General features: G+C 39.4%; 3 protein-coding genes and 1 long non-coding RNA gene across 8 annotated transcripts in view; 2 read left to right on the forward strand and 2 right to left on the reverse strand.

The window, feature by feature from the left end:
• The window catches only part of dagla (diacylglycerol lipase, alpha), a 31,943-nt gene extending 28,833 nt beyond the window's left edge, over positions 1 to 3,110 (reverse strand). For all 3 annotated transcript variants that reach the window (XM_068730146.1, XM_068730145.1, XM_068730147.1), the window contains exon 1: positions 2,303 to 3,110. The gene's annotated coding sequence lies outside the window, so the exon portion shown is untranslated. The remainder of the gene's footprint in view (positions 1 to 2,302) is intronic.
• Positions 3,111 to 4,870: 1,760 nt separating this feature from the next.
• LOC137887911 (uncharacterized) lies at positions 4,871 to 7,803 on the forward strand. Its single transcript, XR_011105079.1, has 2 exons — positions 4,871 to 4,987; positions 5,720 to 7,803. It is a non-coding gene; the product is annotated as an uncharacterized lncRNA (long non-coding RNA).
• Positions 7,804 to 9,623: 1,820 nt separating this feature from the next.
• Positions 9,624 to 11,081, forward strand: polr2l (RNA polymerase II, I and III subunit L). Its single transcript, XM_068730747.1, has 3 exons — positions 9,624 to 9,752; positions 10,285 to 10,389; positions 10,783 to 11,081. The coding sequence occupies exons 2-3, from the start codon at positions 10,295 to 10,297 to the stop codon at positions 10,889 to 10,891; spliced, it is 204 nt and encodes a 67-aa protein (XP_068586848.1). The 5' UTR covers positions 9,624 to 9,752; positions 10,285 to 10,294; the 3' UTR covers positions 10,892 to 11,081.
• Positions 11,082 to 11,224: 143 nt separating this feature from the next.
• LOC137887633 (cleavage and polyadenylation specificity factor subunit 7-like) lies at positions 11,225 to 18,739 on the reverse strand. Of its 3 annotated transcripts, none has more exons than XM_068730744.1 (10): positions 18,685 to 18,739; positions 18,034 to 18,126; positions 17,291 to 17,488; positions 16,970 to 17,073; positions 16,707 to 16,852; positions 16,262 to 16,604; positions 15,888 to 15,991; positions 14,783 to 14,927; positions 14,484 to 14,698; positions 11,225 to 11,535 (listed from the first exon to the last, which is right to left on the reverse strand). In XM_068730744.1, the coding sequence occupies exons 2-9, from the start codon at positions 18,115 to 18,117 to the stop codon at positions 14,488 to 14,490; spliced, it is 1,335 nt and encodes a 444-aa protein (XP_068586845.1). In that variant the 5' UTR covers positions 18,118 to 18,126; positions 18,685 to 18,739; the 3' UTR covers positions 11,225 to 11,535; positions 14,484 to 14,487. The 3 variants fall into 3 exon arrangements, with proteins under 3 accessions (XP_068586845.1, XP_068586846.1, XP_068586844.1); XM_068730745.1 differs by lacking the exon at positions 18,685 to 18,739 and adding an exon at positions 18,541 to 18,676; XM_068730743.1 differs by lacking the exon at positions 18,685 to 18,739 and having other exon boundaries at positions 18,034 to 18,676.
• Between the last annotated feature and the right edge of the window lie 10 nt (positions 18,740 to 18,749).

The following is an 18,749-nucleotide window of genomic DNA, read 5'->3' on the forward strand; positions in this document are numbered from 1 at the left end:
CCAACCTGTCTGTGGCATGCTGCCACAAACCATGCACAGATCTGTTTGTCATTGCATCTGGTCAGACACTGAAAATAACTGCAGCAGTTTTGTCCATAGGTTTCTCACACATTAGTATTTTTCACACTTCTGTCTATTAATATCTTTGCTGCCAGATCATCAATTCTGCCTCCAGGGTATTATCACAGAGTCTACATTAATATAGCGTATTTGGATCACATGTCCCATGATGCACTTGAAAATGTTAATGGCGTGCCCTGGTTATCTGTCATGAACTTACATTTCAAGCTCCATGTTTGACAAATGAATACCAAGACGTAACTGGCAATCTTGTTTTCCAATAATTCAATTTATACCTGAAGCGAATATTTGCAGTTTCACTTAAAAGAATAAAGGTTTCACTCAAATCATTCCCCAGTTCGGCTGATATGTGTAAACATATTGATTAATGGAAGGGAGTTTTCCACTAAATGTATCTGTTCAAAATAGAATTGTGTTTCTTCTCACACAAGCACTCATCTGTAAGTCATCTCAGCCGTACAGACGGACTGCTGAGATTTTAAAGTCCTATAACTACATACAACTTGTGCTACCAATAAGCCCATCGTCATTTTAGGACTGCTGCTCATTTATACCTTTTACATGGTATTTGTTACTACATAGAAGTACATATATTACACCCTGTCCTGTAGATAAACTCACTATTCTATATCTGAACTCTAACCATCCCTGATTTACACATGCAACAGGACTTCATACATTCATTTAAGGATGTTGTCCGAATTATATGAGAAATAAGCGGCAATTTAATACTAACTAAATGCTCTACTTTGCTGCGGCTTCATCCCAGAGCAGAGTGATTCCTTGACTACCTGTCAACACCCAAACACCAGATTTTGTTAAATTAAACCATCTAAAATAATTAGTCAATATTAGAGAAGAGGAGCACGTTTTCTGGCACGAGTGGAGGTCACACATTGTGTGTGCGTTTTGGAAAACAAAGAGACAACATGCTGTATCTGCCAGGACTCCCTGGAGGCGCTTGGTTTCCACTAGGGTTGAAGCCTACAGGGATGCCAGGGAACAACGTGTAAACACTGGAGTTGATGCAGCCTCACATGGACGGGCTTGGGTTGATTTTTTTAGGTTAAAATCATTATTGTATATTAAGCTTGTAATAAAATAAGAAAGATGTCAATAAAAGCTGGACTTTAGTCCACAACTCATCTGTGAGCCATAAACTCATCTGGTGCTTTAGCATAGACAGAAGACTACAACAGGTCTAAACTACACTATGAGCCACTTTAAGTGCACCGCCTAATATTTAATTATCATCTCTTGTTTTGCTCAAAAATTGTACAACTATGTTGGACTGGATTGTCACATTATTTAATTACAAAGCACTTAGAGCTGTCCATTATGCTCGCTGGGACAGCTTGGCACTCCACAGCTGACACCTCATTTATCTCATTTATGCTGAAACGTTGCTTGATGTAGGCATTTTGCACTTGCTCATGGACACAGATACAAACGACATCCACAACTGGAAGTCGTGAGGAAAGGAGGGTCCTAATTATCAGCGAAATATTCTCAGTGTGAGCGATAAACAGGTGTGACATTCCCCTTACTGTTGCTGTGCCGGGTCCTTTTCTTAAAAAGGAAACATGTCATCTACTGACCAACCAAAAGCACATATGGTCTGCAAATTATAGAAGTCTGGTTAGTCAAGTCTCCTTCTAGTAACAAAAACCAAAACAGTGGAGTGATCATATAGCTAGTAAATAAGAATAAGAAAATATGCAACAGCAATGTTGGTAATGGGGTCTGTCATCTCACTTACTTCAACTGAATACTTTGGAGAACTGGCAGCACTTAAACTATCACATCACTTTGGACTCGTGCAGCTTGTGATGGGCATTTTTTTTCCATTATCATGGCATTTTATACAGTAAATAAAAAAAATACGCTATAACTGAACCACTGAGCTATATTTAGCTGCAGTCCAGGGTGTTTAATACGTGCAGCAGCATGATTACAGCAGGTAGGTCAGCAGCAGCGGGGCAGCAGCCTTTAATCTCGGTTGATCCGGACGGCTGCCTCAGGTGGCATCTTGTGGGCCTATAGCTGACGGAGATGTGGCCTAAGAAATGTGTCTCAAAGCAGCACTACAGCGAGGATTAAAAAGCCGGGTCACAACTGTCCGCACCGCGGCGGACTGGCTGGCTGGCTGCATGTGCATAGAGCCGACGGCAGGTAATCAGTCACACTGTCAGTCGGTCAGTCCCTTCATCCCGCTGCTCACCTGTATTTTGACGGTGCCTTGGCAAGACCCACTGCATCGGTTCCGCTCGCTCTCCCATATCCTTCCGACAGCCGACCAGCCTCACTGTCCCCGACACCGGCCCAGGGTTTGGTTTCTCACAAATGCCTCACCGATAGAATTATAATAACCGTGCAGACGTCATTACAGCGGGTAGGATGAATGGATCCACAGACATCAAAGAGCCGGAGCTTACTCGGTTATGAGCCCCGGCTGTCAGGCGACCCTGGTGCATGCCATCAAAGAGCGCTGTAAATTACACGGTCGTTTCGAGACCGACGGTTTCTTGGTTCTCCGCGTAATTGCAACACGTCGTCGGCTGTGGCAGCTCACGGAGTGTGGGTCATTTTTCACGTCCCTCCGTCGGAGCTCGGCATGATGATTTCTATCCACAGAAAAAGGGTAGCAGTGCCGCGGGGAGGGGTTGACGAACAAGACGACCTCTTTTCGATTCTCACGTTTTGTCGTCAGCAGCTTGTGTGTGCCATCAGCCGGACAACTCCCGAACCCCGGCACGGGTAGCAGCTAAACGGAGGAAGCATTTTACACGGGATCTCTGGCCCAACCCCTCGGACATTTCTCCCACAGAGAAAAAATACGTACGAATCGGCTATTCTCTTTCCGCGTCTGCCTGCGCAAATCCCGTTCAACGTTATGTTTACGCACACCTGACTCGGGCTTTTTTTTTTTTTTCAAGACCGCAGGGCACTTCAGAGATCCTGCGGAGAAAGGGCGCCACTGGTGGTTCCTGAATATCAAGGAATCCGCTACTGAATCAAAGAGGGCGGTGCTTTCCGGGAGGGTGCCGCTCCTCTTCGTTAAATCACACAGAAAGACCCCGAGAGGGTTTGACGCTCTTGTTTGGTTAGTGAGTTGTTAGTTTTCAGAGAGCTGTCTGTTTGTTCAAAAAATGGCGTATTTGATTGGGCCCGGTTGCACGGCGACAGCTATGCAGGCAAATATTGACGTGTGCGGCAAATAAACACGACTTCTATAAGCATTATTTGTCTAAAACGTACATTAATCTACATGTTAAACTATCAAAATTTGGACCATAAACTTAGGCCATTTAGTCATAGCCTAAGTGTCTACTGTTGGCCGCTTTGTTATTGCTGAAATACACATGTTAACTGTATTTACACATATTCAATGTTGGTTATCTCCCATCTTAAAACATTAAATTGTGCTTTTGAATATCAGAGATATTTAAAGTACATATTCGGTGACAATAGAGCTGTTGACATAAAAAGGTGGGCGGACTCGTCGTATGTTTGATATTCAAGTTTGAGGTTGTTGTTGTTTTTTTACAAATTTTGGTTCAAATCTGACTCGCTTTGGCAGTGTGGTGTATTTTAAGTCAACCAGTATCAGTTTCACCGACATCTCCGTACTTGACCGATTGCCATCTTGACATACTGGAATCTTTTTTCGACGTGTACTGGGCGTGGATCAGCGTCATCTCGTAAAACGTACACATGCAAATATGCTGTCGTCTGTCACAAATGCAGGCGGAGAAGCGAAAGTTATGCCAACAATGTATTAAAAAAGAGATCCATTTCTTGGGAAAACCTCATGAGAACACTTCCTCATCCAGTCACCGGGACTTCTCTCTTTCACACTGCTGACCTCAGGGCTCCAGGTTATTTGGCAGATAGCCCCTGCCTGAAAATAGATACAAAGCTCTCTGTCATTGGTGTGTCAACAATTGCAACGGAATTTGCCATAGCTTTTTTTTGTATTGTAATAGTTCTTAATAGCACATTTGTAAGGACAAAGGCAAATGAGTTGCAGGGTTACAACCCTTCACAGAGAAGAAAGCAACATGACTCATTTAGTGTCCAACCCTCTCATGGGAACTGACAGAAGAGAAGATGATGGCGAGGAGTGTCACTGGAGTGTGTGCTGGTGGGGGAAATGCAGAAAAGGGCTGTTTCACTGCTCATTCTGTCCCAATTTCATAACAAGAATCTGTCCTTGTACTGCATTTGTGGCCTCTATGCGTGAGTGCACTTGTTGTCAATCATTAGTAATGTCCCTCTGACATGTTTTTTTTTAGTTCGGTTAAAGAAAGCTCAATGTTGAGCGCTCTGCACAACATTGAGAGAGTGCAGCTTCTGTGGTTACCCACTGCATAAAGATTGTGATACTGTCAGCACTAAAAAATAAACTCAACAAATGAATAAGCAATTATCAGAATTATTCTTTGTAGTGCAGACTGTATTAATAAGTATAGGTTTTATACCACAGAGGGTGTTTACATCCATGATAAACAGTCTGCTGCTCTGTCCGTCTGCTCTTGCTCAAACAATCAAAGTCAGAAACAGATTTTTAACATTTTCACACACAAGGAATTTGCTAGTTATTGTAGCCATAAAAACTCTCTGGATAGAGAATATTCTTTATTAAAAAAGCTCTAAAACCCAGGATGTAATTTGATTACATCCTGGCTTTTAGAGTCATAGAATAGAACCCCCCTGTTTTTAAGGACTAGATGGTACATCCCAGTCTCTCCTTCTCTCCCTCTCTATTTCTCCTCCCTCCTACTTTCAGTGTCCTCCATCTCTCTTCCTCTCATTTTCGTATACTGAGGACATTCTCACTTCCAGAGACTGTAGCAGTTCATCCTGCGTCTGTTATTATTGTAATCTCTAAAGAGCTGCTGGAGAGGTATGTAATGTCCTTATTTCCGCTCATCACATCAGTGCAGGATTTAATTGGAAGCATTTTTTGTAAAGATGTGTCCAGCCTACTTTCTGTAAAGGGCAAGCTGCTATGATGTGTTCATTCAATTTGAGCAGTGTTTACTGTTCTTCATTTTCTTCCCCTCATTTGCATTTCACTGATTTCCTTGCAGTCATGGTGGTCCTTATTTCTTTCCTCCATCTTGTCCTCCATTTATAGCACACATGATTTGTGCAGTTTTACAGAGAGAACTGAGAGCAAGACGAGGGAAAAGATTAAATCCACACGTTATTGCATCTGCTAGTTGTTGGGGTCAAAGAAATAGAGATTCAGTCCTAGACTCTCAACAATGTCTGCAGCTGCAGTTCCATCTTCAGCCATTGCAAAACTGATAGATTTCCCAATGAAAAAGCGTTACACAGGAAGCTGCTCTGACATTATTTTTTCAATGGAAGATTATGTCACAGCTGCCAAGACCAAAATAAACTATTCCCTGTCCTCTGAGCGTCAGTGTGTTCCCATCAATGTCATCTTTTTCCAAGGTCACATATAAGGCCCCACCACCACATGACTGCTTCACCGCTGTACAGTGAATCAAAGATTTTAAAGGCCTCCTTCGCATGCTGGTGTCTCTGCATTCAGCAGAGCAGATAAAATGCTGTCTGAGCCTGATTCAGAGGGATAATCTGGCTGTGTCTGTTTGCTGTGTTTCCTCAGTGAAGCAGCACAGAGCTGACCTAATAAAGACTCCTCCTGACCAGACCACACCTCTGTCCCTGAGTCCATGGAAGCCAAGGCCAAGTCCGGGGCTCCGGCACCCAAGGCGGCAACTAAAGCAGAGAAGAAGGAGCCGGCAGCCCCACGCAAGGCCGACCCTGCCTCTGCAGCCCCCGCAGCCCCCGCAGCCCCTGAGCCAGAGCATCCTCCTCCTCAGGATGGGGCAGCAGAAGCTGAAGCAGCAGCGGCAGGTGACGAGGCTGCAGCCTCCGGCACAGACTCTTTGGAACACCTGAAACCCTTTCTCATTGGTGGTGCCGTTATTGCTGCAGGAGCCATCTTGCTGGGAGTGTTGCTACTGGCGAGGAGAAATTAAGACCAAATCATTATCTCAAATTAAAGTATGTATTGGGGTATGAGTTAGAGTTGTGTTGCCGGGTAGTTTACAGACTATTGTGGTACAGATGGGGTATGGGGAGTCACTGTGTATCTTATATTTTTGTTTTTTTTAGCCTGCTTTCACTTGTAGTGAATCCAACCACTCAAGTTTCGATAAAGGCTGTATATGGAGCATAATTACACATAATATATGCATGAAGTTGCTTCAATACTGCATCTGATCTGTATTAATCCATTTTATGAAAAGTACTGAGCTAAAAGCCTAAACTCTCTGCAGGTAGCTACTTCAACTGCTTTATGTTGTTTAATCCTGTTTGCACAAATATTAACAAAAAATTGCAATATGTGTAAATTCTTGCTCCAAAAATCCGCCTGGTTCACTTTGCTAAAAGATAATGATTCATAAAGTTGAAACATGTATTATATATACTGTATATATAATATAACTGGCTATCAGAGTTGTTCTAAGGTGTATTTGACCTTTAAATAAGACAATTGAAAGAGTAGATCTGAAAACAGATGGAAATATGATTTATGATGTTTTGCGTATATGAAAAAAAAGTCAAATAGAGAACGGCACAGTGCAATTTAAAAAATAGTTTAAAAATAATTAAAATAAAAAACATGCAGTGGTTTAGGAATGGGATGTAGCAGATTGTAAGAGATAAAACATGTACAGTATGTGTCAGATAAATATATAGTGAAGTTACCTCTTGCTGTAGAATAAGAAAGAATTTTATTTTACTGTCAAATGATGTCACAAATCAATAACCTTTCATGTCTCACACAACATCCACAGTCGTGCTGGTTTAATTTTACAGTAGATAGCAGTAGCAGGCTGAACAGCCATTAGTGTTGCATTATCAGGTTTAAAGCCTGCTACCAAAACATGGGAGTTGTTTATGTCTTCACTGTACTCCACTAAAAAAAATCACCCTCATTCATAACCATGTACAACTTTAATGTAAAGAGAGCGGTCTAGGTTGTTAATACAATGAACGTGGGGTGTAGATGAACTACTGTTGTAAAGTATACTCAAAATAGTCACACTTTTGTTGCAGGAAGCTCTCACCTGTACAGCTGTACACAATAGTGTCCACTCATATGTAAAGCTCATGGGGATGTATGTCCCTGTTGCATAAGTAGATGGCAGGAAGACCATGAGTTGATTTTAATTGTAAGGGCACTTTTGAATTTTACAACACATAAAATATTGCAAGAACATATCTCATTCACCACAGTCAACAACCCAAACACATCAAAAAGATGGTATGCCAACACCAAAACAAACTTCACATTACATTGTACGAGGCAGTGTACCAAAAAAAAAAGAGAAATCCTATTTTCATAATTTTAACAGCGTATAAATGCAATAATTCAGATAGGACTCCTCATTTAGCACATGTGCTGTAGCAAGTTAAATTATATAAATGATGATTTAACAATATTGTTGGTGATGATGATGTATGAAGTTAGTGATGGCAATGATGGTGAAGTTATAAATGATGATGATGATGGCAATGATTATGTATTTCATGGTGACTGTGATGATAACGATGGTTATGATATATTTTTGATATATTTGTAACATATTTTCCTTATGCACACTCCCCTCTGCCCCCCAAACTCCTAAATGTATAAAAGAAGAGGTCTTAATCCAACCTTTATTAAAGACAGTGAACCAGTCCAAGTGAATATTTCTTCATTTGCAATTATACAGAATTAGGGATCATATATTTGCAGACAGAGTGTCAGCTTGGTGAGTTTCATGTTTCAAATTGTATGAAGTGGTACTTTGACCATTAGGAAATTCTACAAGCAAACAAATGGAATTACATGAACAAAAAAAAAAATCACAAAACTCAAGGCTGTTTTTTAAATCTGTTCTAAAGTTCATATTTTGAAGTACAGGCTTTGCAATTGACAACAGCAGCTCACGTGAAAAATATCCACTGTCAAATTAAATATTTCATGTTCAAGAACACTAAAACAACATAGTTTGACTACTTATATTCTGGGTGTGAACTACTGTATTTTTACTGTATTTATTTACTTTATTAACATGTATGGTTCAATTGTAAAATATCTTGCATCAGCAGTCAGTACACATATTTAATCACTCTTTAATTTGAGGGATACTTGCTAAAATATGTCTGTGTGTTGTAATGTTGTGGTTATTTTTTACTCTAAATCAGGGGTATTCCATTAAAATTCCAAAAGGTCCAGATTGAGAAAATCTGGACGGGAACATTACAATAATATCTAACTTGCGCTATTTAGTGCCATATATATTATATATATTCAAGAAGTCAAGTAGTAGTAACTTCTCTGTGTAGTCAACAACTGTCAAATCAAATAAAGAAAGTACACATCAATTATATTTTAACAATTTTCAAATTGAACTGGATGGATTATAAATAATACATAGAAATACATAAATAAATGTTCTTCTCATTTCAAGTAAAATAAGGGCTGGATTAAAGAATAACTGGCATAACTGAAAACTTTAAAAAAATGTGCATGAGCTAACTTCAAATCTCATTCATGAGACAATTTGTATAAATTCAGATTAGATTTTAGAGGAAATGGTGCATAGTTACAAAATCATTTCACCTCAGGTTGATAGCAGACTACCTCAAATCTGTCACTCAGAGAGAACCAGGACATTCTGATGTAGCATTTCAAAATTAAAGCCCTTCAAAATTGCATGCATGAGCTAACGTCAAATCACATTCATGAGACAATTTGTGAGTCGACGTTTGCTCATGCATGCGATGCATGAGATTTTTGAAGGCCTCTTGAAAAAGTTTTCATGAGGCTTTATTCTGAACCAACTGACTGGCACCTCTGGGCCAAGATGCTAGTATGCTAAAACACTGCTAGTTTTTCAAACTGTGTTAATGTATCTTCTATAAAAGCTCCCAGCTGATAAGATGTAATAATTTAGTCACCTAAAAATTATTTTAAAAAACTATATATTTTGTCAGAATGTATTATGCTAAAAGGTGTCATTTTGTAACTTTTTTGGTTGTTGGTGTGCCACGGGATCTTTTTAATGTAAAAAATTTGCTGCGGCTCAGAATAGGTTGAAAAACACTCCTCTAGTGCATGGTTGTGTGGGAATGTTTAACGTTGTATTGGGAGATGTTTGAAACATTTTGGGCTTCCTATTTATATCAATGAGTTTTTTATGGTTTGTATCTAAATAAACTGTATACATTTATTATCGTCAAACCTTTGAGTAAGTTAAGCTTTTATTTTGAAGGACCGGGCCGGAAATGTTGCTTTTCCTTATCACTTCTATATGAAGTTGTTTTTTGTGTTTGTTTATTATATATATATATATATATATATATATTTTTTTTTTTATTAGAAATAATAACATTATTATTGTGTTTAAATGACAATTGTCATAAAGTCATGATGTTAAACACTCCGGTACAGTAGGTGGCGGCAGGCACCTTAAACGTTGGTTTGTAGTCCGCCAATAAGCTTAAAAAAAAAGAGAAGAAGAAAAAAATGTTGATTTTTGTTGCAGATGGAGAGAACGAGGGAAGCAACAACCACTTTCTCGTTTCTAGTTCCTCTCAGACAAGCATAACATTTAAACTTTGAGTAAACTTGATTGGTGACGGTGAGTAAATAAGATTTGACATTTATACACTTGGTTTTGACTTAAATAACTAACATTATGTTAATTCGTGGCAACGTGTTATTTGCGGCTAACGTTAGCTAACAGTTTACTGTTGTGGTAATCGCGTGGCTACAGATTAGACCAGATGCTAACATTAAACCATAATTCGCCAACTAACTCCGGGAAATACAGTATAAAGAAACACTTCTAAGTACACAAACTACTGTAGCGTAAGACTGATTTTACATTAATCTTTCAACTAAAACACGTCCAGTAAAGCTAAGCTGTGTAGCTGGAATGTTAGTAAAACGTTGAAGTTGGCTAGCTAATGTTAACTAACGTTATAAACCTTGGGTTACCGCTAAATACATACTGTATGTTACCTATAATGCTACTTAACGTTACTTGTATGAAACGAAATGGTTTCAGTAAGACTTACTGGTAAATTGACGGTTAACGTGTGTTTTCTTGCTAGCATTACATGTTTCATTTGGGTATGGTTGTTAACAGGGTGATGTGCCTCTGTCCCCAGGTGTCTCACAATGATAATCCCCGTACGGTGCTTCACGTGTGGGAAGATCGTGGGTAACAAGTGGGAGGCATACCTTGGACTACTTCAAGCAGAGTATACCGAGGGGTGAGATACATACCTGCTGGTTTTAGCTGCACTATAGTTACATCTTCAGATGTCACTGGCAGTAACGTTCGTGGCAATAAATTACTAAAATCGTGAATACGGATTAAGTATAAACCAAAACAAGTAAATATGCAACTTTCATGTCAGCAGTTGCGCCAAAAGCATCTTCTAGTAGCAGTGAAGTGGAAGTACAACAAACCTTTCAGCCCGTTATGTTCATTTCCTCCAAGGTTTCGAGTTGTCTACATTCAGATTTATGATGCGATAAATCAGAGCAATTATCTGAGGCCATTTACGATGCTGTCCTTACTATAGTCTGCTGTATATGTGATTCACTCAGTGATCTGTATGCCATGCATTAGGACTAACATTACCTCCTCTCTCCCTCTTAAGTGATGCCCTTGATGCCCTGGGCCTGAAGAGATACTGTTGTCGACGGATGCTCCTTTCTCATGTGGATCTTATTGAGAAATTGTTGAATTATGCGCCGCTGGAGAAGTGATCATTACTGGCTACCTTCAAGAACAACGTGGACTTTAGGGGCTGTGGCATGGACAAATTGAATGTCCATGCCACAGCCCTGTTCAAATATTTGTGACAACAAATGGCAACTCGAGTAGAGACTTATGGAACATTAATTTGTGCACCTATTTGATAATGCTTTTTTTTCTAAATAAAGCTGTGAAATGACATTGTTACCAGTATTACTGTTTTATCCAGTTAGCACAATGAAAGTACAAATATAGGTAATTATTAAATCTTTGTGTTCCAGTGAGCAGATGAAATGCAACCTAAATGTCAGAGGAAATAAAACACAGATTATATTGTCAGGGAATGTGTTTTTAATCTATAGATTTAATACAAAAGAAAATGATAACAGTACACTGTATTTCATAAGTTATTAAGAGGTGTTCCTGCACATGCAAGCATTGGAATCTGATGTTCCAGCAGCAAATCTACAACCACATTTTTTTCTTAAAACAGGTAAAAGTCCCAGTATGTACAGACAACGGTTGAAAAAAAAGAAAAGTACACTTTATACTTTTGGAGATACACCTTTAGTCTCATCTTGGATTCCTCAAGATTTTTATGCAACAGCAAAAAACTAAAAATCTTGTCTTCTATCGGCTTCACACTTCCATCCGTCTGGGGAGAAAAAAAGGCAAAATTTCAAAGTCTCATTCATACAAATCAAATATGGACTGTAAGAGCCAACAGCACAATAAAGCAAGAGCCTCAGAATGTGTGTTGATTATCCTTACAGCTACAGTACTAAGTGGCCATTTGTACTTGCATCGTATGCCAGTTCTTGGGTATCCTAAAACTAATCAACTTCACAAACCTTGATATTGATTGAAAAGAAAAGCAAAGGTTTGTAGTTCTGTAGTTCAGTCTATCCAATATAGCCTAAAACATGAAACTAAACCTAGACGTCTGCACGCTTACCGCACATCAATAAATAGGGAGAATTACTGGATGGTTTTTAGAAATCAATCACATGCCTAAAACAACTCATTGGCCAGATATGAGACAATACTGACATCCCTAAATAAGTTGAACACATAAATAATATGCATGTGATGTTATATATTCCATCTTAACAAAATTGTATTTTATTCAATAACTATCATTTTTACCGCTTTTACATTTGTTAGACAGTCATATTCCAATGATTTTATAATTGTCTACCTTAAAGACTTCATGAAATAAAACATGAAGCACATTTTGCATCATGTTTGTTGAGACTTTTCACAAATAGATACATTTTTCAATCAGGTAGTGTGTGTGTGTGTGTGTGTGTGTGTGTGTGTGTGTGTGTGTGTGTGTGTGTGTGTGTGTGTGGGGATACTTATTTGCAAGTACAGCAGAAGAAACAGAACAGAGCTGAGACACAGCAAACAGTCAGGAACACAAGCCCAAACAAAAATCATCAGAAACAATCACAGACATCTATTAAAAAGGCCCAAAATATCTGAGTTTAATAGATAGTTTAGTTTAAATGAATTCAAAGAGGGTGACACTTTCAAGTTTAAAGTCTTCTGAAGTTCATTGCATATACAGTCAGGGCCATAAGTAAGTATTTGGACTGTGAAACAATTTTTCTAATTTTGCTTATTTACACAACCCCAATGGATTTGAAACTAATCAGTCAATATGTGGTTGAAATGTAGACTTTCAGCTTTAATTCAATGGATAAAACAAAAAAATCACAATGACCGTTTAGGAATTACAGCCACTTTTACACAGTCATCCACATTTTCAGAGGCTCAAAAGTAATTGGACAATTGTCTGACAAATGGCCAGATGTGGCCTGTTCTCTCACTATTTCATGACAAATGATGCAAATAATAGGATTCAAAATGGTATATTTGCAGTTGGTAGTTGGTCCTTGGAGCTCTCAGCATGCGGACCAAAAAGGTGTCAATGCAAGTGAAGGAGGCCATTATTAGGTTAAACACATTGGTGTACCGTGGTGAAGAAAACGCCTTCATAACATCTGCTGAAGTCAAGAACACTCTGGAGGAGGTAGGCGTTCCATTGTTAAAGTCTACAATCAAGAGACGCCTTCATGAATGTAAATACAGAAGGTTTACAACAAGGTGAACACCTCTGATACTACTGAAGAACAGGAAGGCCTCATTAGACTTTAACAGACAACATCTGAAACAGACTGACCAGTTTAGGAAAAAGATTCTTTGGAGAGATGCTGCTCTGGAACCTATTGCTGCTTGCAACTAAATAATTTCCCCTCGCGGGATCAATAAAGTTACTATCTATCTATCTATCTATCTATCTATCTATCTATCTATCCATCTATCCATCTATCTATCCAAGATGAACTTGTACCAGAATGATGGGAAGAGAAAAGTGTGGAGAAGGAAAGGAACGGCTCATGATCCAAAGCATTCCACATCATCTGTTTAACATGGTGGAGGCAGTGCTATAGATGTGCATGTATGGCTGCCAATGGAACAGGGTCACTGGTGTTCATTGATGATGTCACAGCTGATAGAAGCAGCAGAATGAGTTCTGAGGTGTTTAATGATGGATAATGACCTAAAACATGCTGTGAAAACAACCCAAGAGCTTCTTACGGCAAAGGAATGGAATATTCTTGAATGGCAAAGTCAGTCACCTGATCTCAACCCAAGTGAGCAGCTTTTCTCTTACTGAAGATAAAACTGAAAGGCAGAAAGACTCACAAACAGGCAGAAGCTGAAGGAGGCTGCAGTAAAAGGTCTGGCAAAGCATCTCAAGGGAGGAAACTCACCGTTTTTGGTGATGTTTATGGAGCCAGACTTCAGGCAATCATTGACTGCAAAGGATTTTCCTCCAAGTATTAAAAATAATGATTATATTCACAATTATGTTAGTTTGTCCAATTACTTGTGAGTCTCTGAAAATGGGGATGACTGTGTAGAAATGGTAGAACTGTAATTCCTAAAAGGTTAATGTGATTTTTTTGTTTTATCCATTGAATTAAAGCTGAAAGTCTACACTTCAAGCACATATTGACTGATTCATTTCAAATCCATTTGGGTTGTGTAAATAAGCAAAATTAGAAAAATTGTGTCACAGTCCAAATACTTATGGCCCTGACTGTATATGGGGCAAAGTACTCGAGGCAGTCTGCTCTAGTTCAGTCTTTAGTATCTAGAGTTAGTCCATCCTGGGGTCTGGTTTAATGAACAGAAACATGACAAACCGAGACATGTGACACTGTCAGCAGTAAAGATCAGGATCGACATCCAGAAGGTTGAGCATGGTGACCTTTGCAGAGAAACTAAATCTGTAGGTAGTGGAGCTACTCAATAACTGTTATCACTATATGCTATGATAATTCTGCATTATTGGAGACACCAAGCAAGCGAGCTAAAGGACGTCTTATGAGAGATACTAACCAACACCGTATGGCTCTGTGATATTAAACTCCCGCTTCATTTGGACACTTTTAGGCAGTACTTCAAAAACACAGAAGCTCAATATGATACAATGTACTAGGAAACCCAACTGTGGAACTAATAATAAAACATGCACCAAATAATCAAACGGCCTTTTGGATGAAAAAGTATAGAAGTTAAAGGGAGGCTTACCAAGTTAGCGGTATCGGTCTCTGTAATCTCGGTGCCTTTCTCGTTCTCTGGAGCGCTCCTTGTCCCTCTCTCCGCTCCGGGAGCGTTGTCTGTGTCTTCGAGACATTCCTGCACCTTCCCAACCAGAAGAGTCTTCTCGGTCCCGTTCTCGGTCCCGTTCTCTATCGCGACCCCTGTCCCGGTCCCTTTCCTCTTCCCCAGAACGACTGCTACTCCTGCAGAGAAACGTGCATTTGTGACCGACCTGATCCTCGGCTTCAGCGAGATGTCTGAGAGTCCTGAAGCATCATTACACACACCTATAGCCATAGTTGCCCTGGATAGAGACTAGACAGTCCTTGAGTGAGGTGACCAGGGCTTGGCAGCGTTCATCTCCGTACACTCTGGACTGCTTAATGATGGCAATGGCAGTTAATAGAGTCTCCATGGCAACCCGCAAGTCTCCTGAATGAGCAATTGGAGAAGTGAGATATTAGAGACAGTAAAGTAGTGAAGCACTTCATCACTCTTTGGGTTAGGTTTACTAAAATAAGATTTAAAATGGATGACATTTACCCTCCACATACAGTTACACATAGTTAGAATTTTTTTTCCACAAATCCATGCTACAAAACGACTGGAAACCCACATCGGGTGATGGTGGTTTCAATATTTTGTTACACTGATGCTTCTCTGTGACAGGAATTGGAAGATGGGATTAAAGTAACATGTAAATATAAGTAGAGTAAATGGAATGAATGTCGAAAACTGGTGGCAAACCTAAGACCTTAAAGGCTCTGAAAAACTACAGCTTTTTATTCAGAGGGAGTCGAACATTTTCTGCCACAGGAGAAATTTTCTATATTTTGTCGGAGCTCTTCTCATTTGTTTGAAGTGAGCAGGGTTTGGTTGGAAAACAGTGATGTCACGTTTACATTTGAATCAAACGTGATGACAGCTGGACAGTGGTTTGCTTGTGTTGCCAGGCCGCTGTCAATCACATCTGATCAAACCACAACCACACACACACACACACAGAACTGATGAAGCTGATTAGCTGAGTTAAAGTGTCTTAAACTCTTAATAAATTACAACAGGGGATAACTATATTCTTTTAAAGTTTTGATTGTTGCTTATTTAGTCATGAATATGGTATGTTGTTGAAAAATGTTAAGAGACATAAATTAACCGATAGAGAATGGCACTGGGTATAGGGTCTGAGTACTTGTGTAAATTACATTGTATTTACAGTTGTAGTGTTTTATCGTTAATAAAGTATATTGTAAGAGGGGTGGGGAACAGATTTAGTTTGAACTTTTTCCATATGTTCATCAGTAATTGGTAGGGACCAGTTCTTTTTCCACATAGTCAAATAAGTTCTGTGTTTTTTCTTCTACTTCACAGAATGTGATCCGTTGTACTTACCAGCTGTTGCTCCAGACACAGCCTTGCTGATGGCACTGCTCGCAACTGCTTTATTTCTGTTCATCAGCTCTTCAAAATCTCTATCTGTATTTCGAGGTGTTTGTCTGGGGAAAAAAAAAAAAAATCACAGATTGTTGTTACTAAAAAATTACTTTTGCCATAAAAATATATTTTCATAATCGCTATGACAACAGATGCTGAATCTCAATTTGTTGTATTATCCTGAATATGTTTCATATTCTTTACTATCCTGGTCTTTTGCTACGTAAAGATTCACTTTCCACAATACTATCATCTTATCTAATTGCGAAACAAAACCTATTACGGTTCATGGTTTGCAATAGCTTTAAATATAAAACAGTGTATGCTCTCACTTTTGTTGGCTGTAAGCTTGGCTGCTGTGCCCGTCTTGTGCCAGGGGGAAGAACGCCGGATTTACATGCAGACTGGGAGCTGGTTGGCTGGGAACGTGGATTGGATGAGGAGGGAACAAAGGGGGTGGCATGGGTGGAGGGATGTTTGGTGGCATATGTGGGAAAGGAGGAGGTGGATGACTAGGGTAAGTGTTGGGTAATGAGGGAAACCTGTTTATAAGTGGATGTGATGGAAAAAGTGGAGGTAAAGGGGGATGACTGGGCTCCTGTGATAATAAAGAGGGAATCTTATCCGAAGAATCTGACTCCTTAGGATCTTTGGAATTAACACGCAGGGGTATACCTACAGAGAACACACATGTTTTTGTGAAAAATGACAGTAATACTGACATTTTGCAATATAATGTAAATTCAATAGTGTTTTCAAGGTTTGTGGTGATCTTACGTTTATTTGCTACGTCCTCAAACACACCGAGGTTCTGGCGAGTTGCAAAGCGACAGTCTACCTTATCCCCATTGAGCTCACATTGGGGGATTTTTTCCAACAATATTTTCAATGACTCTTCTGAGGTTACCACCACTTCAGCGAAGCTGTGAAACACAGAAGAAGAAACAACACATGTATGGCTGCCAACACCAAGTAAAAAACGGATTCACAGGAAATCCTTTGATTTTTTTTGGGTAAACATTAGATCTGCAACCACTCACCCTCTCGACTGGCCATTAATTTTGTTCTCAGCAAATTTAATCTCTTTGATGTCCTTCACACCCAATGTTTGAGCCATGTATGTGATGTCCTTATCAGATGTCCACTGGAGATAGTCGCAGGTTTGGGAAATTGTGGGTGAGAAAATGACAGGAGGATAGATAGTTACTTGTGCTCTTGATTGTGATAGGGGGAACGTATTTCTCTGTTCTGTTTCATGTATTCTTTGCTCCGCAAACCCATGTGGACAAAACAACAGAAATGGTATTGGACAATACAATAAACATTGTAATCAATATTAACACATAGAGGGTGTTACTCACCCAGGGGAAATTTCCAATGTATAAGGACAGTCTCCTCAGAGAGTGTCTTCCTTGTTGGCTTTTCACTGTTGTTGACTTAGCCTCCTCTTTAGGTGGCATCTTGTTAGCCACATTTGGAGTGACTTTCTTGTCCCGATCGACTGAGCCAGTTAGGACAGCATCATAAAGTTCATTTGCTTCAGCAATTCTGTCCACATCCTGTGTGACATAGAGAAAAAGCAACAATATCATGTTATATTCTGTTAACCTCAATCCTCAATGTAAAGAGCATAAATTAACTATACACTGCCCGAGGAAATACGGGCTCTACAGCAGCTGCAAGAAATGTGGAGTAACACATTTACCTAAACTACAAGGATTTGTGCACAACATTGATGCTACAAAAATGGTTCAGTGCATGTTCTACTCTGGTGAATAAAACACAATACAGCATGACAATAAGATGGGCTTGATTTTGATACCTGAGACTATGGATGCCTGAATAATAATTTTTTTTAAAAAAGTTAAATGTAGTCGTTTAATTTTTGACTGCAAATACGCGCGTGCATCCAACTATAGTCCTCCCACACAAAGAGGGTTAAAGTCTGACGTTTAACATGTGTGATCAGTGAACACGGATGTCCAATGCAAACATATATATTTTAACTCAACTAAAGCAAGGTGCTGACAACTTTACATCTAATGTTACACTCCTATGCTGCTCTCGATGATGCATTTGCTTCTACAAAAAATATCAGACTCACCTCGTCGTTTTGATTCAGGTCACTGTATAGATCAATGAAGTCCGTTTTGGAGGTACTTGGTCCGGCTGCAGGTCTAGCAGCCATCCCGTGGGCCTAGGATGGTCCAATTGATAAAACTGCAGCTCGTTAGGTATGTTTTGTTTTCGGTGTAGTTCGCACATGCACACGTAGCAAATTACCAGTGCATGCCAACAACAGGTGCACTTTCAATATTCAGGATTTGTTGTTAACGTTACGCCTTGTTGCTAACGTTAACCAGCTCGAGTCCACACAAAAAATATAAACTTACGTTAACGTTAGCTGAAACAAAATATGATGATAAACCGAGAATACGACACGCGAACATTAGTCAAGAAATTATATTTCAATGTGCACTTTTAAAATACATGCACGGTCTTTCATGTATGAGCTTAAATACAAATAGTTTCAGACTACTGGAGACTCGCTCTCTTATCAGCTAACGCTAATGATGCTAGTGCTAGGGTGCTAACGCTAATCTTTCAGTACCTGAACGTTTAAGTGCGTCAGGAATATTTCCCCGGTTACCAACAGAAAACAACATTTGGTTCCTACTGCACGTCTCTTTAAATTATCATTACATTGATTGTCAAAGAAAAAAAATACTGAATATACACAAACTAGGTTTCAAACCTTAAATTTACCACGCTTGGGGCCAATTATGTTTATATATGGCCTACCATGACGGTTACCATTGC

Source organism: Cebidichthys violaceus, unplaced genomic scaffold (assembly GCF_023349555.1).
Source record: "Cebidichthys violaceus isolate CVI_PGR_0920_01 unplaced genomic scaffold, fCebVio1.0.p SCAF_5, whole genome shotgun sequence".
NCBI lineage: Eukaryota > Metazoa > Chordata > Actinopteri > Perciformes > Stichaeidae > Cebidichthys > Cebidichthys violaceus.